At 40.7% G+C, this 27,744-nt stretch overlaps 1 protein-coding gene across 1 annotated transcript; it reads left to right on the plus strand.

The window, feature by feature from the left end:
* The first annotated feature begins 367 nt into the window (after positions 1–367).
* Positions 368–15,183, plus strand: LOC122067340 (THO complex subunit 5B). The gene is made up of 8 exons (XM_042631166.1): positions 368–663; positions 5,858–6,148; positions 11,211–11,547; positions 11,908–12,245; positions 12,348–12,607; positions 12,952–13,564; positions 13,646–13,780; positions 14,539–15,183. Exons 1-8 carry the CDS (start codon positions 466–468, stop codon positions 14,803–14,805), a joined length of 2,439 nt encoding a protein of 812 aa, XP_042487100.1. The 5' UTR covers positions 368–465; the 3' UTR covers positions 14,806–15,183.
* The last annotated feature ends 12,561 nt before the right edge of the window (positions 15,184–27,744 follow it).

Genomic DNA, 27,744 nt, shown 5'->3' on the forward strand with positions numbered 1-27,744 from the left:
ATCAATTTGTAAGAATTGCGAGTTGATAGCGAAAGAGGAGGTGGTGGTGTCAATTATGTTGTGACTTTGATTTTTTAATTTTTTATTAGGGTAAGAGAATGCTGCCTTATCGACATAGGTACATGCCAGTGCATAGGCCAATGAGAGGGTGTGCATCAGCATCTTCAGCATGAGGGCATAACATGGTCTTTCTACATCCATTGTGTCTAAGCGTGTACTTGTGCCAGCGTGTAGCATTTTTTCTTCCTTTTTATCATTAGTTGGAATCGGCTGGATCAAACCGATTCATATCGATTCCGATCCAGATACCTAGGCCTCGTTCCGATTCAATCCCCGAAAAACCCTGGGTAAAACCAAGGGATTAGAAGCTGAGGAAGTCATAAAACGCGACGGGAATGGAGCTGTGGAAGTAGAACACTGGAACTACAACAACAGCAGCAGCAACAGGAGGACGCGAGAGGCCAAATGGAGGAAATGGTAGAAGCGTTACCGGTTCCGGCTCGGAAGATGGAAAAGAAGGCGTACGAACAGCTGGAAGAGAGTCGAACTTCGATGGAGGAGATCGTGGCGAAGATGCTATTCGTAAAGAAGGAAGGGAGATCCAAATCGGAACTCAGGGAACTTGTCACTCAGATGTCTCTCCACTTCGTCAATCTTCGTCAGGTTCCCAAGTTATCAGAATCTCCATTATTTCTTTTCCAATTCCGCCTCTCAGTTTCCTTGATCTTCATATCTTATTGTAACTAATGACTAGGTTACTACTGTACGCTCCAGCCATCAATATTTTTTATAATAGAAATAGTGGTTACCAGAAGTTGGAATACTTCCGTGCTTTGAAGAAGAAGACGAATATGTCGATTTTATTATTTGGTTAGTTTGGTACCTTCCTTACTGCAAGTCTTGAAGGGTTAAATGTGTCCGTTGACGGGTTTACTAGAGTTTGTAAACGAAAAAAAATGGATTAATTTCTGCCTATTCCTTCCATGAAGGCTAGATTAAGCTGGGAGCCCATGTTGCGTTTAGCGTTTATTTATTTTTATTTGATGGTTACACTGAGTACCATCTAGATCAATGTCCAATTGGAGGTCATTTTGAATGAGCAGAGACCATTTCTATCACTTGGAACACTACACGAGGATGAGTGGATGGTGGGAGCGAAAGGAGTTCCTTTTGAATCTACCCTGAAAGCTAGATTGAGGTTTGCTGGTAGTTCTGATGATGATCTCAACAGACTAATGGTGGTGGTGGCATGTCTTTGGGGCTGATAAAACTATGCTTAGAGCACCTCTCCTCTTCTTCCTCTGTGTATGTGTGTGTGCAAGCGTCACTTGGGCAGTTCTTTGATAGTCTTAACCAGACTGATGGTAGAGTTGCCATGTCCTTGGGGCTGATGTGTGCATGGGCTTGGCCTAATCAAGCTAGAAATCCAAGAGGACAAAACAAATGGAATTGGAGCTGTGATTTCTAATTACGAATGGAATATCTATTCAGTTCAGGATTTTTCAAACCCCAATTGCTTGAACTCAGTCATCAAAACTAAATTTTGGTTGTGCAATAGGGAAAATGTAATAATGTGGAAGGGTGATAGGAGTGGAAAACTTTTGTAAACGTATGCTCAAAGAATGATAGGATGACCTGGCCATCAGCCAATATTTTTGAGATTCAGGTATGAAGAATATTGTGGGCATACACTTGGAATGAGATCGAATGTGCAAGAGATGGAAGGATGCTCCCTTTTATTCCAGTCTTTGAACAAACCTTGGTTAGAGCTGAAGGTGGAGATGAAAGAATTGGAAGGAGGATAGCAGAGGCACAATTTCTGTTAAATCTTTCTAATAGATTTTCTCACGTGCCAGTGTGGAGAAATATTCCACTCAAACTGAGTTGGAGAAAACCAGGTCTAATGAGAGTTCAGTCTTTCTTATAATGTTGACTGTTGATTGGTCAAGGAAAGAAGAGTACACATTTGGCTAAGATATTTATGATCCATGAGGAAGTGGAGGATAATATGGATCATCTATTCATACATGCAAAGTGGTGCAAGATACTGGAATGCTTTCCTTCACCTTGTCAGGCTCAAGTGTGAAGTGTCGGTTATCTCTGGTGGTGTGAGAAACAAATTCTTTAATGGACCTCTATCATTTGGTAGGTGGTGTAGTTTATTATGGAATCTAATACCTTTTTCAGTTTCTTAGGGATATTTAAAGAAAGAATCTTGTAGATATTTTAAGGGAAAGACAGTTCCTCAGGATTTGTGTATATTGTATATTTGTTCACTTGTACTGTATTGGATATCAATCGATAACAACATTTTGATGTGCACCTATAATCAATTGGTATTTTTTTCACTCATTTTATGAACTTTTTTTTTTTTGTACTCACTGCATGTCTATATATATGAGAGACGCATGTACTTAGTGCAGAGTTCTTACTTGGCAAATTCTCTTTCAATTGTTTCAACTTAATAGGCTATTCTTGTGATTTCATTTGCTACATGGGCATACAGAGTTATTGGGACTGTTAACTTTTGAAAATTCTTAAATTCCAGAACAACATTGATGAGTTAAATTTAGCCAATAAATAACTCATTCATCCTTGTCTCTAAGTATTGTAAGTTGAATTCTGACTCTTTTTTGTTCCTTTTTCACCTTTCTTAAGTTTAGGGGAAAAGAGCACCTAATACCATCCTCTTCTTCTGGATGATATTCTTTTTCTTTCTTCAAAAATTTAATGTAGCATAGAAAAAGATATTTAACTGTCTTGCGAGTATTTGATTACTTAGTGCTCAAGATTTTTGGTCAATTAGTTGATTGTATTGTATATGGACTGTGAGGCGTGAGGTCTCATGTCTAAATCTAGCTTGTTCTCCCAAAGAAAAGGGGGGAAGAAACCAAGTTCTTATTGCAGGATCTAAAGTTGAGTCTCGCTACTAGTTGAGCTTGAAATGGAAAGTTTAATGGATAAAGTCTTGCTCGCTTAGACAGGGGCGATATACGCAGGTCTTGATTTTTGGGAATGAAAGATTAATAGTAGTTTTTAAACATGCACTTGCCAACATCTGCAAATACGAAGTTAATCATGTACTTCATGGCATTGGTGCAGGCATGTGCAGATGCCTGTTAACTTATCAGGGGAAAAAGAAAAGAAAGAACCACTGGTAGACTTTTGGGGTCCGTATGGCAACGTTTGAAAAATGCTTCTGGTGTTTTTGTAGTTTTAGGAACACATTTGGAACAGAACATGTATGTGATGTCCAGTCTGTCTTTGTATTTTTTTGGAATGAAATGGGTAAAAAAAAAAAGAAAATATTTGGAACAGTTATGAGAAACAACTAAAAGAAGCTCTGGGAAAAAAAAATGGACAACAAAGCGCATGAAAGGGGAAATTTTCACGAATATCACGACTCCGAACTCTCAAGCCTCTTGACCCTTTCACCACCACCACCACCACCACCACCACTGCTGCTTACTGCCACTGCCACTGCCACTGCCACCACCTTCACTGCCACCACTATCGCCATCAACACCACCACCGCCAACGCACTTCATCTACTACCCTCCACCACTGCCACTAGAAGAAATTCTTCTGTTAATATGCATTCAATACATGTTTCTGTTCTTCTGTAAGGGCAGAATAAATTTTTTCCAGTTTTACCATACAACATTTGTTGGTACAGATGTACTCCATAATATCTGAAACTCAAAGGACCGTTTCTGATTCCTAAACAGTAATTTGGAACAGAGACGTTGCCATACAGTTGGTCTCATGCATGGTATGTTTGATTGGTTCCATTCAAGGTTCAAGGTATCAGGTTTTGACCCTTGGGGAGACCGAAATTTCGGTCAAAACCTGAGAAATTTCGAGGAACTAGGGAATTTTTCCCAGTTTGGTGAAAACTTAGGTTTCGACCCCCAAACTATGTTTTTTTTGCCTGATTTTTGTGGACATCCTATTTTAGACATTTTTAACACAGTCACATCATTAATTTCATAAAAAAAACACATAGAAGTCATAATTGTGTGGTGAACCAAAGGTTTGGTAATGTACGCTGAGTTGTTGATTGAAATTCTGAAACTATACTACATAATTACATAGTCTACACTATATATAGTCTACAATCTACATCAATACATTATTCATATTACAAATTATTCAAAATAAATAAAAATATTACATCATCATGAGTTATCTCTCAACACTCAACAGTCAACACTCAAGTACTCAACACTCAAGACTCAATATTCAACACTCAACACTCAGCACTCAACACTCAACACTCAACACTCAACACTCAACACTCAACACTCAAGTGACAACAATCAACACTCAACACTCACCACTCAAAAGTCAATTCCAAGTAGAGTGTCTAGGCGGTTTCATCCCACTAGCTGCGTACCACTACAAATGTCGTAGTCGCTCTTCTGAATGCACCACATATGTGTCCCATGACATGTTTTGGGCCCAATTGGTTTGGTTGTTTGTCACTGCCCCAGCTCTAAGATGCATCATCAACATCAGTTAAGTATCCCAACCTAGGGAATGAGTTAGTCACAGTTATAGGTTATGGTATGGCACAGAAGGTTGGGATGGATACCTAAAGATACCATCAACAAAAGATGGCCCACCACTTGAAATACCGTCCTGTTCAAATGAGGAAGAAGATCCATCATATTGTTCATAACCACTACCATATCCAAATGAACCGGTGCTCTCGAAGGATGGTCCACCGGCATATACACCATATGATGGATACCCATAATGCGATGCAGCTGATCCGGCGCTTTCAAAGCCACTATCACCATGATGTACTGGATTAGGGCTCGAGTCAATGAATTCTGATGCACGCCAATGCCCAGATCCTCCACTCTATCCCAAACTCATGGCTTCCATTGTGCTAGACAAGCTAGATATATCCATCTACTCTATTTACAACTATATTCTATAAAAAAATGATTTTTTGGGAAGTTGGGACTTACCTTTTTGGTCCAAGCTGCCTTCCTTATGTAGATCAAGCAAGATCCAGCATTAGATTCAACTTTGTTAGGCACAAAGTGGAAATCTTCACTGTTTCCCCAAGTTTCCCACTCCGAAGAGAAAAAAGTAAGGGGAGAGGGTCGAATTCTGCTAATAGGAGCCTTTGGTTTCTTTTCAAACTAACTTATATAGGAGCTGGTTCCACCCAAAGGGTCAAACCAGGTGGTTTGGTCGAAATTTCCTATGTTTCGGTCGAAACATGGGATTTTTGGTTGAAACTGGTTGATACAGGGTCGAAATCTGTGATTTTTTAAAGTCACAGGCCATATGGTTTTGACCTCTTGCTATACGGTTGAAACCTGCGAAATTTCGACCGTCTCGGTCGAGTTCTTGAACCCTGGTTCCATTGTTAATTTTAAATACATAATATTATGTCAATGATTCCAACATATTTGAAATCTTTTGTTTTCCTATAATATGCATTCCCAAGCTCATTTACCACTAGTCCTTACATCCTTTATTAATGTTATCGTGAAAGAAAGTTTTAGAACTGGATACATGTTCGTAATTATCCTTCCTTGTGAGAGATTTGGTGTTCCACTGATGTCCATATTGTCCCGTCAGCCCACATAGTCTCAATTTGACTTCTTGTGGAATGTAGAGTGGTCATAACTTATGATGGAACAGACGTATTTCCCATCCTTCTTCTAAGAGGGATGTGTTCAACTTTCATATTTCTACCATTTACTTTTGTAGCCTTTGTTTTCTACCATTATGTGCCATGTAGTTCTGTTGATTAATGCATTAATCAGAATGTATAGGCTTATTTTCTTCATCTGATAGTTCCTCACAGTCTTCTTTGGCCTAACAAATTTGCTTGTAGATAAATCGTTCCATCTTGCTTGAAGAAGATCATGTAAAAGCGGAAACAGAACGTGCCAAGCCACCCGTAGACTTTACTACCCTGCAGCTTCACAACTTGTTATATGAGAAAAATCACTATTTGAAGGCCATAAAGGCTTGCAAAGATTTTAAGTCGAAGCATCCAGATATTGAACTTGTACCTGAGGAAGATTTTTTCAGTAGTGCACCTGAAGAAATTAAAGGAACTGTGATGTCAAATGATAGTTCGCATAATATCATGTTACAGAGACTCAATTTCGAGCTTTTCCAGGTAACTTGAGTACACAAAGCTTTGTCAGGTAGTAACAAATTTTTTTTTGTAAGTTTCACATGGATATTTAAGAAAACGATTTTCAATTAGTTGACATTTCAGCCGATGCACTTAGGAAGTCAATTGTGAGTTTTTTTTTTTTATTCTCGTCTTCAGAAACTATCTTGTAGCAACTATGTGATTTAATTTGACATATACCTGCTCATTTAATATGTGACGGGCATCGGGGAAGCTGACTAGCTGTTTTCGGTCTGGGGTTTACTGGATTTTATTGGTCCCATTGAGGAGTTTTCCAAGCTAAAAGGTGAACTGATCTGATATCTGAGTTGATTATTGAAGATTATGTGGCCTTATTAAGTGGTTGCCTTCTATCTCAGGAGGCCCTTGGGGATATTTTGAATTCATCAGAAAAGTCAGAACCCCTTCCACTGCTGGGAATATTTCTCTTATCTGGAGGATGAGTTCTGCTAATTGGCTAGCATATTAAGTGGGCTACGAATGGGGTCAACAGAGAGAGACCTTTATCTGAACAGGAAGGGTAGAAAAAAAGCGGAAAAAAGAAAAGGAAAAGAAAAACCAAAATATTGCACCTGAAATAAAAGATTAAAAACAAAAGCTAAAAAACTGCAAACTGTTGATAGATTGAAATCATAGAAGAAAAGAAGGATGTGAAACTTAGACAAGGTTTCAAAAACTGGGATCAGCTTAGGCTGATGCAGATCAATTTAGACGGATCTGCAGGGCCAACTAAGGAGAAAAAAGATTCAGATCTTATGGTTGATGTGGCCCGATCTGATCCTAGATCTACAATAGTCAGAATTTACAAAATAATTTCTTGATTTCAATAATTAACCAAGGATTACAGTATCGGGACCTGTCGGCTAAATTTAAGATACGTATCGGAGGGTATCATATTGGAGATACACTAAAGATACGCACATAAATGGACATGATACACATTTTTATACTCATATGCATAAAAAAAGCATAAAAAAACAGTATGCAATATGTGTCATGCATAAACACTAAAATAGAGAACACTGAGTGTATTCAATTGAAGTTGTTCGAAAGGATGAGGTTTCATATATGTATCATGCGTACACTAAGCAATATATTACATGTATCATGCATAAACACTAAAGTGGATAACACCATATTGAGAGAGAAGTGCATTCAATTGAAATTGTTATAAAGGATGAGGTTCTTTAAGAATTGGAGTGACTAGGATGATGATGTGCACTTACCTGTGTCTTGGTGAAGCTTGATCTCAGTTTAATCCAAGAAGTACAACTGGCTGCGGGGGTTGTGGGCAGGTGGCCCCATGCATAGGGGGCTATTCCCCTGCCGAATTATTTCTAGGGAATCGTTTTCTAGGGGTAATTTTGAAGAGAAAATGCCATAAAACTCACCTCACAGCGTCTGTTCACAATTCTGGTGATTTGAAGCAAAATGATGGATTTTTTTGACTATTTTTCAAGTCCAAGATGTCCCAAAAAATCACATGTGGTTCTGTTCTTTTGTGATTGATATGTTAAAAGAGGGTTCTGCCAGTTCGGTACAGCTTGATACGTACCGGTACAAATGGAAAAACAAAAATTTGGGCCCTTTCATGTGTATCAATGAGTACCGTACGATACGGTGTGATACTGTTCGATACTAAATTTTTAAAAAAATATCTTTAACGTATCAATGGGTATCGTATTGATGCCTACTGATGCCGATACGTATTGGCTGATATGGTATGATACACACCGATACTTAAAACCATGTAATTGACTTCCAATTCAAAATTGAGAAATTAAATAGCTTAAATATTAGATTGATGAGGTAGGTTGAGAGAAGGAAAAGGGTGATCATGGGTGTTGTGGATGAGATAACAGGGAAGAAGAATCCTAATATAGGATTAGGAAATTAGAAGAATCGTAATATAGGATTAGGAAATTAGCTTTCTAAAAGGAAGGTGAAAGCGAGAGAAGACAAGCTCTGCTGTTTATAGGAGAGAGAATATGGGAGAGAGAATAAGGACTGAAATCAGGAATCGATTAAAGAAAGAAGGGGGAAATCGAACTTACCGAGAGAGGTGGAGAGAGAGAGAGAGAGAACTAATCAGCTTAACCATTTCAAATCATACCCATTCCAAAATCCATCATCTGGGTGTGTGGGGGTGGGGGTGGTGGGTTACATATTTATAGACAAGAAAATCTCATTACCTATCTAATAATGACTTTAAAAAGTAAGCTAACTTCTAACATTATGACTCTTAGACTAATATTTATTTCCCCGGGGGGGTGGGGGGTGGGGGGTGGGGATGGTTACATATCTATAGAAAAGAAAATCTCATTACCTATCCAATAATAACTTTAAAATGTAAGCTAACTTCTAACATTACGACTCTTAGACTAATATTATTTTGTCCCCACAATTTGGACAGTTGGACAGACCATATCCAAGTAAACTACTAATAAAAGAAACTATTACCACTCTCCTACACGTCTAACCATTGGGCCCCACAGACAAGTTCAAAAAAACTAAACTACTTCTAGTTTAAAAATTGTCCTATGGTTTGGCAGAGGTTTAGCCCATGATTTTACAATGCTACCAATTAACAGAATACAAATCCAAGCCTTGATTTTGAGATTAAACACATCTGATCTTGCTTCTGCATTATGGATAGATAGATAGTATTGGGACGGTCTGCAACCCAGCCGATACACTAAACTTCAGCAGATCTTCTGCAAATAAGGAACAATATCAGCTGCTGTGTATAAGGATATGTGGCCACTAATCTAACCTCTGATACCGTTTCTTCACTCCTTGATAATAAAATGATTGTAAAGTTAGATATGTAAAATTCAAATATTAATGTTCCTAACTCTAGAACACTTTATTGATGTTTGTCTAATATTTTAGCTGCAAATACTGATTTGCAAGATTGATATGCTTGAGAGCATTAGATGGGACTTATGTTGATAAAAAGGTGGTATTGTTAACTGGACTGAATCAACTAGGTTTTTTGTGAACTACTGGATCTGTAGATAGAATGGTTTTATAGTGTATTGGGGAATGTTGGATCTCCAAAACTGGCATACTATCTATCTGCAGAGAAGGGGTTTCCCAGTGATTCAGGGTATCAGATATGCTTGTAATATCGGGTAAGCCAGCATTGTTCTTTATGTTGTTACTGCTGTCATCATCAAGAGAGGGATTGAGTTTCCCTTGGAGGGGGTAGAGAAGGAGTCTAATGATATAAGTTATTCATCAGAGGAAACATGGTTTTATTCTTTTTCCAAAAAAAAAAACCTTAAAAATAAGAATACTCACTACCATGGTATGATGGTGAACGGTTTGCCAGTATCCCATGGTAGACGACTATTTGGGATGTCAGAATCGCCTCACAGTGAGTGTCTGGTTATTTATTTGGTTAGTCATTCTGATGATTAAAGTTGGCAACAGTTCAGGAAAATAACTTGTAAATAAAAAAAGAGAGTTGTTTGCCCTATGATATTTTAAATGGCATGTGTTTTGCCAAGCTGCCATGTTCCAATATTCTTAAAAGGTCTTGATCTAGTTTTACTTCTAAATGTAACATGGGGTCTGGATGTTGAATACCCTTCGAGTGTTTTGCACGAGAATCTCGAAAAATTTGAACAGGGGGTCACTCTTATAGTAGAAGTAGTTTATTTAGAATAAGGGGAAGTATTCCCTGTGGGGGAGTTTGGCTCCTGCACGTGTGTGGGGACCAATGGGAGCACACGAGGAAGCATCAGCTGGGGCATCATTTTGCATTTCATGGGGGCGAGTGGTGGTCATTTTGCCCACCCATTTGTTTGGGCGTAGGGGCCACGCTCCCCCACAAAAACAATTTCCCCTTAGAATAATTATAAAATATTTGAAAATTAATGATTTAGTTTGAATGAACATGGATGTATGAATATGGGTTTTGTTGTAGGAAGTAATTTGGTGTAAAGCTTTGGAAACAATGGGTTGAGGGGAAACCTTTTTTTATATGAAGTAACAATTTTTATTGGTCAAAAAGCTTTGGAAACTGTACATTCATTGGAAGTTCCTTATTTGAATCAAATTCTTTTGAAGCCATCCCATCCACACTTCATTAGCTTCTAGAGACCAGGCTTGCTTTAGGATATCCACTTCGTTCAAGATTTTAGTGATTTCACTCCCTCTGATGTCCAGTCCATTCATACTACCTTGCAGCCATAGTTGTCACAACGTCAAGGTGAACGTAGGCGGTGGAGGGCTGTCTAAATGCTTAGGCAACAAGTCGCCCGCTAAGGCATCTAAGTCACCCAAGTATCATTTTTATTTTGCCCTCTTTTCTAACATAGTCCAAGTATTATTTTTATTTTACCTCTTTTCTAACATTATTTAGTATGTGCTACATATACCTTGTGTCATAAAAAATCAAGTCATAAAACATCATATTTAGAGAAATATTCTCGTTCTCTAATAAGTTTGAGTGCTCAAATGATTTTATTTTTGCACCAGACTTTTGAATTAGGTAGAGCACAAAACCAGCTTTCCAACAAGTCTAAGTTTACTTAACTCTAAGTCGTAATGACAAAGTAATGTTCCGGTCGAACTTATTTTAAAATGCACGAATGCTGTTAAAATTGCCTGAATGAAAAGAATTTTATGGACATCAAAACAAAAGATTGTTTTACCACAGATTTTGGTTTTAGCAATGCTTTATTTTTGCCATGATAAGATTTATGAAATTTTTAGAATTCAGAAAAATCCAAGCATTTGAAAGTTGAAAATCACCCCTACAATAAAAAAATTCAGTTTTTGTTCATGGACTGGAGGGTTGACTTTTTACCCTTTTGGAATTTGATATTTAAACTGTTTTTATTGGGTCTTGGCACCTTGTTGCCCAGACCCCAACTAGGCCGCCTCGACTTCTTGGCGACGCCTTGACAACTATGATTGATTGTAAAATTTTCTTATTTTGATATTAGTGGAGCCTTTTAGAAACAAATCATGGTTCTATAATATTTTTTTCACTCTGGATATGGTTGATTAATATGTATCTTTTCCTTTGAAACAGCGAAAAGAACTCTGCAAACTTAATGAGAAACTGGAGCAGCACAAGAAAAGTCTACTAGAGACCATTGCGAACCGCAAGAAGTTCTTGTCAAGTCTCCCTTCACACCTGAAGTCTGTTAAGAAAGCATCCTTGCCAGTGCAGCATCAGCTAGGTGTCCTGCATACAAAGAAATTGAAGCAGCACCATTCGGCAGAATTGCTTCCACCTCCTCTCTATGTGATCTACTCCCAGTTATTGGCTCAGAAGGAAGCTTTTGGAGAGAACATTGATATGGAGATATTAGGAAGTATGAAGGATGCTCAGGCTTTTGCCCAACAGCAGGCAAATAAAGATGCTGGTAAATTCACTACCACTTCAAATATTTATCTGGTCCTATAAATGACCATTTAATTTTCTCGACTCTTTAGACAGTGACTTTTTTTGCCAGAAGTTTTTAGTTTTTTTTTTTGAAAAATTTGTTAGTAAGGCCTTTCAGATTCTCTCCAACTGATTTTCCTTTGCTTTTCTCTAACTATAGAATCGATAGTGACACCCAATGGTAGGTGATCAACCATGTGGGTTCTCATCGAACATTTTTTTGACTATTTCATTGAATTATTCAACTTATTTGGTTGACTCTGTTGCCAGCCTATCCATGTCTTGATAAATTCCAAATTTTGTAAGTCTTGAACATCAAATAATTGTGTCCATGAACCAGGTACATCTACGAATATAGAGACCTACAGGTTGGAAGATGATGCACCTGATGAGGATGATGATGGCCAGAGAAGAAGAAAGAGACCGAAGAAGGTTCCTGGAAGGGAGAGCCTGGAACAAGCTGGAATCTATCAATCCCATCCTCTTAAAATCATCCTCCATATATATGATGAGGAGGTTTCCAATTCCAAGCCACCAAAACTGATCAGTCTGAGGTTTGAATACTTGCTGAAGCTGAATGTTGTATGTGTTGGGATTGAAGGGTCCCATGAAGGACCCGACACAAACATCTTATGCAACTTATTCCCCAGTGACACTGGCATTGAGCTTCCTCACCAGGTAATGTTTGCCTGTGCATGTCATCAAATCTCTTCATGTATGGATGGATGTATCTGTTTTTACCCTCTCTGACTATTACAATTTATGGATGATATGATGCAGTCTGCTAAGCTCATTGCTGGTGATGCTGTTACTTTTGATGAAAAGAGGACCTCACGTCCGTATACATGGGCCCAGCATTTGGCAGGAATTGATTTCTTGCCAGAGGTTTCTCCTCTGCTTACTATCTCTGAAACTCCAGGCAGTGAAACAGTTAAAAGTGCTTCAGTGATTTCTGGCCTGTCTCTTTATCGCCAGCAGAATCGGGTACATACAGTTGTGCAGAGAATTCGATCTCGGAAAAAGGCTCAGACGGCGCTTGCGTGAGTCACCGCTCTGTATAGTTTGGAGTTCTGGACAGTTGGGAAATTTAATAGACTAAACTTCTCAGGAGTACAGCAAAGTGCTACAACAATCTGGACATAGGCCCTTATAGTCATCTTTGGTGCTGAGGAATTTTTTTTTTCAGTTTTTTTAGAAAAATTTTCATGATAAGTGTGGTTACATTGTTATGCATTTTAGTGGGGACTTTGGATCTGATGTGCCTTTTTATTTTAATGGTTTTTTTTTCTTTTTAAATGTTATTTTTATGAGTTTAGTGTTTCTTTTGCCCATGTGATAAGGTTTGAGTTAATTTGAAAGTTCAAAATATTCTTTTGGCTTACAGGGAACAGCTTGATTTTTTAATGAAGCTTAAATGGCCTCCATTGGCTTATGAAAATGTTCCATGGGCCTCGCATAATCCTTTGTGCAATTTGCAAAGTTGGTCATCTGTGGGCCCCTCACCTCATCAGGTTTCGTCTTTGTCTGCTGTTGCTCTGGAACAAGTGGCAGAACCTTTGGACCTTGATACCGAGGGAAGATCTTGTACACTGAGGGAAGAGATGGAGAGTGCAAGGGAAGATGGGGAATTACCAGCTGTTGTTCATGTTCCAACCATCATAAATGACACTAAGCTCCCAGATGCTAAGATCCCCGTCTCAAAAGTGACTGATGTCGAGCATTCTAGACGCCTGGTTTTGCTTTCAAAGAGCATTGTTCCTCCTTTTAACAAAACAAAATCTCTTAGTTTCCAGAAAAATGATGAGGATTCAGAACTTACACTGGATGATGGGAGTGATTTGGATGAGGCTTCACAGTTTGAGCGAGAGCCAGAAAGTGCAGCAAATATGGGATGCCATAAGATGGTTTCATGGGAGGACTATGGAGTAAAAGAGTTCTGCTTGGTTTTAAACAGGAAAATAGAAAAAACTGAGAGGGCTATAAATTTAGAAGCCAAGGTAGCTAAACTTATTCTCTTTCTGTTTGTATTCTTTCGTTGCATCCTCTATTTTTAATTCTTGTGTTTTCTTAAATGGCAGGTCAAGATCAGCATGGAATATCCTCTAAGGCCTCCTGTGTTTACTCTTGGCTTGTATGGTGCTCTTCCTGGAGAAAGTTCTTATGAGAGGAATGATTCTGAATGGTTCAATGAACTCCGTGCCATGGAGGCAGAGGTAAATCCGTTTCACCCCCTTAAATGTCTATATCATGCTTATGTCTGGTCAGAATAAATATGGCTGTTTTTTCATTGCATAAAACTGGTGAGCTTCTTCAAAACTATATGGAATGGTGATATCGCCAATGCTGTTTTATACCGTCACTTTCTGTTCTTGCCAAGTTGCCAAATTCCCTTTAGTAGTTTCATTCTATGTAACAAGAAGATTTAGTTTTTTTTTTTTTTTTGGGTTTGGTTTTGTTTTGTTTTGTTATTGTTTTTGGTTTTGTTTTTGTTTTTGTTTTTGTTTTTTCTTTTGGTTTTGTTTTGTTTTGTTTTTAAATGAAAAGGGTGTTCAATTTTTTCAAAATTTTGCTTGGTGAAATATCCCATTATCCAACTTGGACAGTGACGCTGACACTTGTGTTGCTTTTTTTTTTTCCCTCTCCTGACTGAAAGTAGCTCATCAAAACACCCTGTATCAGTGGTCCTTGTTCCCTAGGTTCATTTAATAATTTCCACCCTTCATATGTGGACCTAATGGTTCATTTTTTGTATAATGATATAAGTGGAATGCCAATTTTAGAAATAGTTGTGAGAGCATCCTCTCTGTGTATATGTATATATATATATATATATTTTTTTTTTTTATGGAAATAAGCAAATGTTAAGACTGGAAACCGATCAAAAGGTTCTATGTTATTTTTTTTTTCCTCTGTATTTTGTTTTTTATTTTCCTTCTTTGCTGGGTTCATGTTTTCCCTGTTTGTATCCCAGGTCAATCTTCACATTCTTAAGATGCTGCCTTGTGATTATGAAAACTACATCTTGGCTCATCAAGTGTGTTTTCTTGCGATGCTGTTTGACTTTTTCATGGATCAGGAATCCCCATGTTCTCAAACGAGGAAGGGTACTTCAGTGGTTGATGTTGGTTTGTGCAAGCCAGTTAGTGGAACAATTCTTTCTAGATCTTTTAGGGGAAGAGATAGAAGGAAGATGGTCTCCTGGAAAGACACAGAATGCACTCTTGGCTATCCTTGCTAGAGCACAGATCAAGTTGTCCGAAGTTGGCCATGCTTGCCGCCGCTCCTATGGTTCCACAGTAGATCTGATATGCTGTGTATTAATAATTTTGTGGTCATATTTGTCCTATCCTTCCACCATTCAGGGTCATTTAAGCTTAACATGATTCAGGTGTATTCTCCTCCTCCCCCCACCCCGACGGTTGGGGACGCAGAAGTGGGGAAAAAAAGGATAGAAGGTATCCAGGTTCAATCTCAGTTAGAAACCCATTAGGAATGAGACACTTCGCTTTTGACAATTTTTTTTTCTCATTTTGCTTTCTCTGTAGCTCGAGTAATTACTGACTTCTATCTTCTGTCGACTCAATCCGATTCACTATATATAAGAGGGTTGGTTTCATCTCGTGGAATCCTGAAATGACTATTTTTCCCCTTCTCTTAATTAACATGGTATTGCTCAACATCCTCTATTTTGAGTTATCACCTTCCACGTACAAAAGCAGCTTACCAAAAACAGTTGATAGGAATGCGATTTCTCCAAATCAAGAATTTGTTATTTAAAAAATGTGTTTATTCAGCTTCCTTTTGGCCTTCATATATTGGCTTTACCCGCTGGTTGCATGCTCTCTATTTATTTGCATTTTTTGCTTACCAAGCTGTTGGTGCTCTATCCCAATTTGCTTGGACCTGCACAACACAGATTAGTTGTTGGTCCGGAGGAGGCTCTGGGACCAAGCTCTGATGCTCAAGTTAGACCTTAGGGTAATCATCTTAGTGAGGATATTCAGATGATTGAGAATGTTACCTACGTTGGGTAGTGAGTACTCTTTATATAGAAAGTTAGGGTCCTCACTTCGTTGGTCCATTTTACTTAAAGCATCTCCACATGTCCCTTCCTTGTAAGATTAGATCAACATGGGGTTGCCAACCTGGCACCATATCTTAACGGTTAACTCAACCCAAGTTAATCCTTTAACAGTCTACCTGACCATAGTTAGGTGCTCCAACGGGGTTAACTTGGTTGATGGTCAAGTAAACCTTACCATGGTCTTGTTGATTTGGAGATAAGAAACCGTTTGACTATGGTTAGCCATTTTGAGGGATAATAAATCCATGGGGTATGAAGGGTCCTTGGGAGTGCTTGAGGCACCCTGGCCTCTACGACCGTTGTTTGACTCATGAGGGTGATGTGTCGCATGTTCGACCCTGTCGGTTGGTCCGTGTTCTCGGTGTGACATGCACGACCATAGGGCTAGCAGCTGGTCCATGTGGTCGACGTAACATGCACGACCATATGGCTAGTGGTTGGTCCATGTGCTTGGCGTATATATATGGTATTTCATATGCCCCCCACTCCTTGAGCTTCTAGTATAGGAGCTCGAGGAGTAAAATCCTTAAAAGTGTCCTTTGGGCTTCTATGGTGGCTGTCTTTGCTTGTTGGTAATCCTGCTTTGATGGCGGTGAAATGACAGCAGTTGTCGTCCGATCATTAATGAAGGGTTCCTCGCGTGCAGTGATGTGGCAAGTGGGGACTGGGCCGTACGGATGGGCCATGGATCGTGACAGACATGCTCTTTCTAGGGCATTGATTATCTTCCATCGAACGGGAGGGTGAGGTCGCGTTGACGTTTGTGCTTTCTCTAGGGTTTTTTGAATTGTCAAGCTAGTGAATAGGCTCCATTATCGAAGCGTCAGAGTAGCAGATAGGGGATCATGTCTGCCCACCTACTGCCGTTTGAAGGTTTTAAGCTCAAGTTTTCTCTCATTTGCACATTACTTCAGCTGCAGAGTGCTTGTGCTTGAGGTCCCTAATGTTCGAGCCAGAAGCGTATCACCTCTTCCCCTTCCAGTCGTCACAGTTTAAGTTACGCTGGTAAGTGACCCTATGTTCTTGTTGTTTTGGTAGGTTAGTGTATGGGATCTAGGACGTCAGGGTCGTCCTTTTCTCCTCCTGCAAGTTTTTCAGAGTCATCTTCTTCTTCCTCTTTGAGGTCATCTGAGTCAGTGGTTGGGATGCCCCATTAGGTTTTAAGGGTTGTCAGTGGCGAACGCCGTGTTCCTAGGAGGAAAATCGTGGCCACGAGAAGACCACGGCCAAAGTTTTCGTCCTGGCCACGAGATTCCAACATTGGTTTGTCCATTGGGGAGGTGGCTTCTCGGATATCGCTAGCCGACCTGGAGAAATTTCGTAGGTTGTACTACCTTCCTGCCTCTATGGAGTTGCACATTCCCAGGGCTTTGGAAAGGGCCAATAACCCCAGTGAAGGGGAGTTCTATGTCTACGAGGCTGCTCTAATAAATGGCCTACATTTTCCTCTTCATCCCTTTATCTGTCAAGTGCTTCGGCACTATGGACTTGTGCTCGCGCAGCTTGTTCCTAATTCCTGGATGAGTCTGCTGGGCTTTATTATTAGGTTAACCGACATTGGAATTGAGCTTACCCTTAGTCTCTTTGTTGCTATTTTCATTCTGTCGGCACAAAACATGTTCCTTGGATGGTTTTATTTTCATCGTCGGAAGAATGATTACCAGATCACTAATGGGATACCAACCTCTGTATCTTATTGGAAGGACAGTTTTTTCTTTATTCGCCCTGTGGAGCCATTTAATATCTTGACCTAGTGGTCGTTGTTGAACATGGCGAAGGAGAACAAGAGACCTACTCTGCAGCTTGAGGCGAAAGGTGACCTTAATAAGCTACCAGCAATGCTCGAGTGGTCCTTGCTTCACACTTATATCAGGACCAATACCTATTATGGTATGATCTAAGTCCGGGTAAGCTCTTTGTAGTACGTTGAGTTTGTGTTGATCGTCTCTATGTTGTTGCTTTTTATCGTTAATAACTAGGTCTTCTTTTATACAACACTAATGGATCCGACCTTCATGCTTAACATTATAGACTTAGCGTTGGAGGAAGAAGCCAATCTAGAGGCTGATGCTGATCCTGGTGGTCAGGGAGGTGACAGATTAAATATCATGGTTGGTCCGAGTAATGTTCTTGACCGTGATGATGATGTGGTTCCTGCTGGAGTCCAAATAGATTCTGATGATGATCTTCCGATTGCTCGGGTGACTTCAAAGAAACATCTACATAGGGAAGGGGACTGTGACCTCCCCTTAGAGATCCAGGCCGAAGATGAGCCTCAAAGGCATTCTCCCACGCAGAGCTTGGAGATTTTAGACACGGGTGTTAAGAGCGGCTCGAGCAACTGAGGACAGTGGCTCAGAAAATGTAGCCCGTCATCATTTGAAGGGAAAGGAGACTGCCACTGGGGAGTTGTATGTACCTCAATATGGGTTTACAATGGAGCAGTCTATTTTTAACAATCCCGAGTATGCTCGTACCGTCGTCATAGAGAGTTCACTGCCCAAGGATAGAGCACTTTATAGGGGAACCAGGTTTTACGAGCTCCTTGGTCAAGCCTTCACGTATGTGGCCGAGGTAAGTGTCTTCTTGTCTTCCCCCTCTCCTTTCCCCTTTTATCATTATTTACTAAGTAATTGTCTTGTCCTCAGGGTCAAGCTTTACTGGGAGAATTCTTTACTTGTGCTGATGAATGCTATAGTGTAATTCAAGATGCGGAGAAGAAGGCCAACGAGAGCTGGGCACAAGCATCCCAATTAGCAGAGGCTTTAGATGTAGTGGAAAGGGAGAGGCAGGGATCAAAGGAACAAGTTAACCATAAGGAGGAGGAGGTCCATGTGTTGCGAAGTCAAGTTGACGAACTACAGCAGCAGAGGCTTGCTGCTGTGTCGAAGGCACTGGCTACAGAGGAGCTAGTGAAGAGGAATGAACTTGAGATCCATCGCCTATGTAATGAGCTCGACACAGAGGTAAAAAAGGTGATGGTTCTGTCCACTACCTGTGATACTGAGAGAAAACAGTTGGCATCTCTCAAGGCATGTGTTGTGGCAAGTGAGGGCAGGGTGATACAGAGTTACAAGCAGTCACAGGAATATAAACTAGATGTGGGCCTTGCTGGAGTAAAGCTGTATCTCCAAGGCATGCTGCGAGTTCGCGGGGAAGCAGAGCAAGTCAATCCTAAAATTAACCTGGATGCCTTTTCCGCTAAGTGGGTGAAGGCAAGGCTTTTAAAAGTTGAAGTTGCTCCTGCGCAAAGGTTGAGCACAAAGGAAGTTTTCTCTTCAGACCCACAGAGTGTTGCAGTGGACGTCCCTCTCTCAGCTCCCTTATCTGGTTGTCAAGCTCCTCTGGTGTCGCCTGCTCCTACGGATACTCCTACGAATGATCATATCGTCAACGTTGTTCCTCCCGGGCTTGAAGCCACTATTGATGATTGTGCTCCTCCTGATCTTCTTATGTATGAATCTTATAATGAGCCTTCTGTTGTGGACGAGCCTTCTGTTGATTATACTTTATCTCTTCTTCTTTTCTTTTATACTTCCCTCCGTAATCCTTCTGTACGGTGTTCTTGTTTCTTGTTAATAGAAATGGAATTGTGTACAAATCGTTCTGTTATGCCTGATGTTTGAGTTTCATGTTCGAGGTCCCCTCTGTAAGGGATGATTGCGTCTTTGATATACTTAGGCTCTCATTCGTAGGGGATGCCTAAGTCTTTGATGTGCACAAGCTCCCTTCTGTAGGAGATGCTCGAGTCTTCGATGTGCTCGAGCTCCCATTTGTAGGGGATGCTTGAGTGTTGATGTGCTCGAGCTCCCATTTGTAGGGGATGCTTGAATCTTTGATATATTTAGGCTCCCATATGTAGAGGATGCCTAAGTCTTCGATGTGCTTGAGCTCCCATCTATAGGGGATGCTCGAGTCTTTGAAATACTTAGGCTCCCATCTTTAGGGGATGCCTAAGTCTTCGATGTGCTCGAGCTCCCATCTGTAGGGGATGCTCAAGTCTTTGATGTGCTCGAGCTCCCATCTGTAGGGAATGCTCAAGTCTTTGATTTACTTAGGCTCTCATCTATAGGGGATGCCTAAGTATTCGATGTGCTTGAGCTCCCATCTGTAGGGGATGCTTGAGTCTTGATGTGCTTAAGCTCCCATCTATAGGGGATGCTCGAGTCTTGATGTGCTCGAGCTCCCATCTATAGGGGATACTCAAGTCTTTGATATACTTAGGCTCCCATCTATAGGGGATGCCTAAGTCTTTGATGTGCTCGAGCTCCCATCTGTAGGGAATGCTCGAGTCTTGATGTGCTCGAGCTCCCATTTGTAGGGGATTCCTAAGTCTTTGATGTGCTTAAGCTCCCATCTGTAGGGGATGCTTGAGTGTTGATGTGCTCGAACTTCCTTTGATGCGGCTATAGATTTGCAAGAAGTCTTTATTGAAACTTTTATAAAACATACATTGGTAGGATCAGTTCACAAATTTGGTAGAGAAACTGCTAACATTTCATTGATAGAATTTTCTAAGGTTCACAGAATTCCATGCTCGCGGGACTTCTTTCCCATCCATCGTCGATAGGTGATAGGTGTCTGGCTTCACTATCTTTGCGATGTGGTATGGTCCTTCCCAATTGGGTGACAGCTTCCCTTGGTGTCTTGGGTTTGACACCTTCGTCTATCGGAGCACCAGATCATTGATTTGGAAGTGTCATTCATTGACCCTTGTGTCAAAATGTCTTGTTACCCTTTGTTGGTGCACCTCTATCTTCTCCTAAGCTTGGTCCCTCAATTCTTGCAGTAAATCCAGGTTGTTCACCAGCCCTGAGTTGTTCTCCTATTCATAGAATGATTTGACCCGCAGTGATACGACTCCTACTTCTACTGGACTTAGTGCTTTAGTGCCGTATGTCAATGAGTAGGGTGTTTCTCCGATGGTGGCCCTTTCTGTCGTTTTATGTGCCCAGATTATACTTGACAATTTTTTGGCCCAGAGACCCTTTGCATCATCCAATCGCTTCTTGAGTCTTTGAAGAAGGGTTCTATTCGCATTCTCGATCAGACAGTTTGCTTGTGGGTGTCCCACCGCCGTTTGTCTATGGTCGATCATCAGCTCAGTACATAATTATTTGAAACTTCTATTGTCGAATTGCTTACCATTATCGGTGATCAAGACGTGGGGTATCCTGAAGCGAAAGATAACAGATTTCTTGAAGAAGGTAGACATCTTTGCCTCGGTGATGGTCGCTAGAGGTTCGGCCTCGATCCATTTAGTAAAGTAGTCGATTGCTACGATCACAAACTTTAACTATTTTGCCGCAATTGGTAAGGGTCCCAATATATCCATCCCCCATATAGCAAAAGGTACTGGGTTGCTCAAGGTACTTAGCTTGGTTATAGGTCGTCAGGACACAGGAGCAAAGTATTGGCATTTCGCGCATTTCACACATTTCTACACATACTCTATGGAGTCCTTTGCCATCCTTTGCCAATAGAACCCTTGCCATAGGATTTTGTGGGCCAGAGCCCTACCGTCGAGGTGCTGGCCACAAATTCCTTCGTAGACCTCTTTTAGGGTATAATCCGTATCTTTACGACCAAGGCATTTAAGGAAGGGTCCTACGAAGGACCTTCTGAGCAGAGAACCGTTGTCAATGACCCAAGCCTGGTTGATCTATGTTGGACCCGGTGCACCTTTTTGGGGTCAGATGGTAGCGTCCCTTCTTTCAAAAAGGATATGATCGGGCTTCTCTAGTCGTTGTCTTCAGTAATCTCCATTACATCATGTTTGACCAAACTGGAATGAGGCACTACTTCAACATAAATGGGAGGGTTTATATCCGAGCATGGTGAGGTGACCGGTTTTGATAATGCGTCTGCTAGTGTGTTCTCCATGCGCGCAATCCTTGTGATGCTTGTTGCTTCAAAGGTTGCTAGCAAACTTTTCATAGCATTCACATACTCTCCCATACGGTCAGCTTGAGCCTCGTACTCTCCTATCACTTGCTGCACGACCAGCTGGGAATCACTGTGGATGGAGACCCTCTGTACTTCTAATGAAAGAGGTAACTTGTTGCCTGCCAGAAGAGCCTCATACTTTGCCTCATTGTTGGACACTCAGAAAGCCAAGCAGAGGGCACATTATACTTGGAACCCTATAGGACTAATCAAGATCACACCCACGCCACAATGTTCTGCTCCTGATGATCCGTCTACGAACAGATTCCATAAGGTTGTGGCCTCGTGACTCGCTCTCTTCTCGGCCTGCTACTCTTGCTCTTCCTCCCCTTGTGCGATTGTACACTTGACCAAGAAATCTGCCAGTGCTTGGGCCTTTATTTCTGTCCTCAGGTGAAACTTTACATCGAACTTGCTTAACTCGACAACCCAGTTGAAAATCCTTCCCGAAGCATTGGAACTCTAGAATATTTTTTTCTAGGGCTGGTCGATCAGTACCAAGATAGTGTGGGCTTGAAAATATGGCCAGAGCTTGCGAGCAACCATTATCATGGCATATGCCATTTTTTTGACCTTAGTGTACCTTAGCTCGGCGTCTACCAGGACTTTGCTTACATAATAAATTGGCATATGCTACTTCTCTACCTCCTTCAACAGCATTGCGCTAATCGCAATCGGAGATACCCCCAAGTACAACTACAAGACATCTCCTTTCAAAGGTTTTGATAGTAAAGGGGGGGAGGATAGGTACCTTTTTAGTTTTCAAAGGCCTCTTAGCAGATCGGAGTCCACTAGAACTTCTTGGTCCCCTTGAGAGTCTGAAGAAGGGGAGATATCTACTAGAGATGAAATTACCTAAGGCTGCAAGTCTACCCGTTAGCTGTTGTACATCCTTGATTGTTTTAGGTGGTACCATTTCTAGTACCGCTCGTATTTTATCCAGATTTACCTCAATTCCTCTGCTCGACACCATGAATCCCAAAAACTTGCCCGAGGTAATGCCAAATGCACACTTGCTCGGGTTGAGCCTCATACCATACCTCCTTAGTGTATGAAATGCCTCCTCTAGGTTGGTTACATGATCAGGTGCTTTCTTGCTCTTCACTAACATGTTGTCAACGTAAACCTCAATATTTCTCCCAATCATTGACTTGAAGATGCGATTTACCAGCCTCTGATATGTTGCACCGGTATTTTTTAGGCCAAAAGGCATGACATTGTAGTAATACAACCCTTTCTCCGTAACAAACGTGGTCTTTGGCTGGTCATCCTTGCTCATTTCGATTTAATTATATCCATAATAAGCGTCCATAAAGCTCATAAGGTCATGACTTACCGTGGCGTCGATCAACATGTTGATTCTCAGAAGCGGGTTATCATCTTTGGGACAAGCCTTATTGAGGTTGGTGAATTCAACGCACATGTGCCATTTGCCATTGGATTTCTTCACAAATACAACATTTGCCACCCATTCGGGATACCAGATCTTTCTTATGAATCCGACCTTGAGGAGTTTTCTACCTTTTCATGAATGGTGACCTGTTTGTTCGGTCCATAAGTCTGCCTTCTCTGCTTGATTGGTCAGAATGCGGGGTTTGTGTTCAATTTGTGCTCGATCACCTGTCAGTTGATGCCCTTCATATCCATGGTGACCATACGAACAGATTCGCATTGGAGTGTACCAGCTTGACCAGTCGTTCTAGCTCTTCAATCTGTAAAGACGCTCCTATAAAAATTTGTTTGGAGACATCATTAGAAAGGTTGATAGGGACCATCTCCTCTGTCGGCTCTCCCCTTCTGGTCTCAGTCTCCTTTCTCTGGTCGTCAACCTCCAACACGAGGACGTCCTTCGACTTCTTCGTTTCTTTGAGGGTATTCACATAGCATCTTCTTGACTCCAACTCCCCTCTCCATTGGGAACTTCATCTTGAGATGGTATGTAGAGACTACTGCTTTGAAGTTGTTGAGGCTTGGCCTTCCCAAGATGACATTATATGTTGAAGGAATATCAACCACTAAAAAATTAGCCATAACAGACTTTTGCAACTCACTTGAACTAGTGCTGATCTGGAGCTCTATCATCCCTTTTGGTTGAACAGGTGATCCTATGAAGCCGTACAACGGGGTGGTAACTGAATTCAAGTATTTCTCCTCCAGCTCCATCCTCTGGAATGCTTCCCAGAACATAATGTCTGCCGAGCTATCGTTATCGACAACACCCTCTCAACCTTGAGTGCCCCTATTCAAAGGTTTATAACCATAGCATCATCATGAGGTAATTTCCCCTTACATTCCTATCATTGAAAGTGATGACGTAGCCACTCTTGGCCATCTTGGTCAGGTGTTCGGTGTAAAACACTTCCCGAGCATAGCTCTGTCTTGCTGTCTTGGAATCACCTCCTCCTGCGGGTCCCCTAGAAATGGTCATGATGATTTGGGCAGGTTGATCCTCCCTTCGATCACGTTGTTGTAACCCGACAGTCACTTAGAGGTGGGTGAATCAGTGAGTCTAATTCTGATCTCCAAAAACCTATCTGATGTTTGGCTAAGAAAAACCTGATATACCTGTCCCTGTTTGCACACAGTCGTATGCATACTCAGCTTCTCATAAGCACTTCCAAGTGTGTACACCCATTCCACATTCCACGCACTTTAATATAAAATGCAAACAACAAGCACCCATAACATAGGGTTTTTACGAGGTTCAGCAATTTACCTACATCCCCGGAGTGGTGCCTGTAAAGGCTTCGTACCTACTCAATACACTACTTTTGACTGCACCCATAGTTGGGAGCACCCACACCTAATTTTCTCAAGCTGAAACTGAGATGGCACTCGCAGTGTCGGTACAATGTGTAGCACCCACTCCCGGTGCTTAGAACCCACTAAGCACTCAATAAAGAATACAGTAAATTTGGGCTTATATCAATGCCCTATAGTCAAGCTTTGCCTAGCATATACATCCACAACTAGCTAGCATGCTTACAATTCATCCATAAATAACTTAGCATGTATACATTCATCCACAACTAACCCTAACATACATACATGCATATAATGTAAATCAAAGGATGATTGGAAACTTGTACTTACAAGTTTGGTGCTCACACCTTCTCTCTCCTTGGTTTCTTGCTCTTCAAAGTAAACACATTCTTAGTTTCTTCTCTTCCTCCTTGGCTTTGAGTTAATGTATCATTAACACACATCAACCACCTCTTTTACTTCCTTTAATGGCTTAAGAACATTTATCATCAAGTATTCATATTCATTCAAGGACCAACAAAGAGGAGGAAGCTTATATTACCAAAACCATAGCCTTTTTTCATTCAAAACTCATTTTTCTTGCTTCCAACGTGTAGGTCTTGAAAAAACAAAGAAGTAGCAACTTGGTTCACCCAAATCTGAGTTAAAATGAGGGAGATATGATCATTTGAAGTTGGAGCAATGAGATAGCCTGAAATAGAATCTTCGTAGGAGTGGTGTAGGCTATACCGGCGGCACGCACAATAGGGGCGCAAATTTTGCTGTAGATTTCATCAAAGAGAATCTTCTAATCTGGACTGTCCGATTAAAATAACGGATAGCAAATCTCAGCCATAAGATTTGAATAAGAGAGTCAACTGATGACGTCATGCTGACGTTAGCGGTTAGCAATCACTTTTTGTTGTCGATTTTTGATTGGTTACTTTTTTGGATTTTAAGGGAGCTTGTCTCCCACTCACAAAAGTGAAAGGCTTATCGACCATTGGATCCGAATCCTTCAAGATGGCTTTAATCAGATCTCATGAGATCCTTAAGATTGGAATCTTTTTTATACCTTCTATGTATGCGCGAAACACCACAACATACCTTGATAGGGTGTAGCGCCAGTGCATCAAGGCTTATGCACCTAACCAATCAAAATTCACACGGAAGCATCTATCTTGTCCATGTCAGAGCAAAATCTCAGCAACCTTTGGATGGGCATCAAGCCTACATGGTCAAATCTGGACTATCCATTTCACTTCCCTTTATTTATCTTTATTACAATCAAGCCCCTGCCTTCATATATTTTAGTGCTTAAAGACCTTCTATAACTCAGACCTTCAAAATCTTGAAATTACACAAAAGCACTTCAAATTTCAAAAATAAATTCTGAAAAATCCACCCAACACCGAGAACAACTGATGAATTTTCGGTTTGGATTTTCAAACCGGCTTCACGAAAACACTTATAACTTTTTTATATGATATCCGATCAAGATAAGACGAAGTGCGTTGGAACCATGACTGGACGCTATACGACTTTCCAGAAGACTTGATCATCTGACTCAGCTATATAAAATGACCAAAATACCCCTAGACTTTTCCAATGACACATCTTTCTCATATAGAATCGGAACAGGATGAAATTAGAACCGTTGGAAAGATTGAATTTTTTTCGTATCGTTATATGGAGAACACTTCCTTTGAAAAATTCATTTTCAATGCTGAAACTATCCTCGACTGCCATAAATGTCATAACTTCTTTATACGGTATCGGAATGCGACAAAATCAGATGCACTAGACTAGATAAATTATAATCTATCTTTTTCATGAAGAAACAATCTTTGAAAAATATCATTTTTGCTACCAAAAATGCCCCTGAGTGTAAATTGGCCAATTTTAACAGTTTTGACCTAGAAACCCGCACCACATACTAAGGATGTATCAAACCATTCCATGCATACTAAGCGGCTTTGTTATCTCATCGGTGACACTGGACACTATCATGTCATCATTTTCATCAATGTCACCCAAATTGGCCACATCATCACCGCCACATGGTCGGGTTGCCAATAAGGACAACTATAAAACAACAATCTCCCCCATTGGAGTTGTTGACAATCACCTTATCACTAATACGCTCCAAAGCTCCGATGAGTAACAACCACCTCATCACTAAAACACTCCAAAGCTCCGATGACTAACTCTCTCCCCCTTTGACAACAAGTACAAAGGGTGGAACCAATGGACTCCCCCTGAGTCTAATATGGGGGTAGCAATATCAAACAACTTGCTCACCCTCTCCTAATGCCTCTAGTGCTTGGGAAGAACCACCACTCCCAGTTTCTATCTGAGGAACTCAAACTAATCTTTTGCAAGTGGTTTAGTAAAGATATCAGCCACTTGCTCTGTTGTGGAAACAAACTCCATCCTTACTTCACCTTCCATCACTTTGTCTCTTAAGAAATGATACCGGATAGCAATGTGCTTCGTTCTAAAATGCATCACTGGGTTCTTGGAGATGTTGATAGCACTAGTATTTTCACAATATAGTGGCACTGCCTGCTTAATCTCCACACTCAGATCTTTCAACATTTGTTTCATCCACAACACTTGTGTACAACAAGATGTAGCTGCAATATATTCTGCCTCTGCAGTTGAAAGAGAGACTGACTCTTGCTTCTTACTGTGCCATGCCACCAAGCTACTCCCTAAATAGAAGGCACCACCACTGGTGTTCTTCCTGTCATCTACACATCCAACCCAATCTGCATCTGAAAAAGCTGACAAACTAAAACTCTTAACTTTCGGATACCATAACCCAAACTCACTAGTCCCTTTCAGATATTTGAAAATTCTCTTCACTGCTGTCACGTGTGTCTCTTTTGGTCCTACTTGGAATCTGGCTACCGTGCACATAGCTTGTAAGATGTCAGGCCTACTAGCTGTCAAATATAATAGGCTACCAATCATTGACCTATACGAGGTGTGATCAACTGATGGAGAGTCATCTTCTTTGCTCAACTTACATCCAGTCATCATAGGTGTACTAACTGGCTTCAATCCTCCATAGTAAATCTCGTCAACATCTCCTTCACATACTTGGACTGAGATATGAAGATACCTTCCTTCTTCTGATTGATTTGCAAACCCAAGAAGAATGATAGTTCACCCAACATGGATATTTCAAACTCATCTTGCATCCTCATTGCAAAATCTCTACACAACTCATCATTGTGACCCCCAAAGATGATATCATCTACATACACAATCACCACAAGATGACTGCTTTCTTCAGTTCTGATGTGGAGATTACTATCCACTAAGCCTTTCTTGAAACCCAACTTGCACAAGTAAGAGTCCAATCTGGAGTACCATGCCCTTGGAGCTTATTTCAAACCA

The sequence above is a fragment of the Macadamia integrifolia genome, unplaced genomic scaffold (genome assembly GCF_013358625.1).
Source record: "Macadamia integrifolia cultivar HAES 741 unplaced genomic scaffold, SCU_Mint_v3 scaffold2850, whole genome shotgun sequence".
NCBI classification, from domain to species: Eukaryota; Viridiplantae; Streptophyta; class Magnoliopsida; order Proteales; family Proteaceae; genus Macadamia; species Macadamia integrifolia.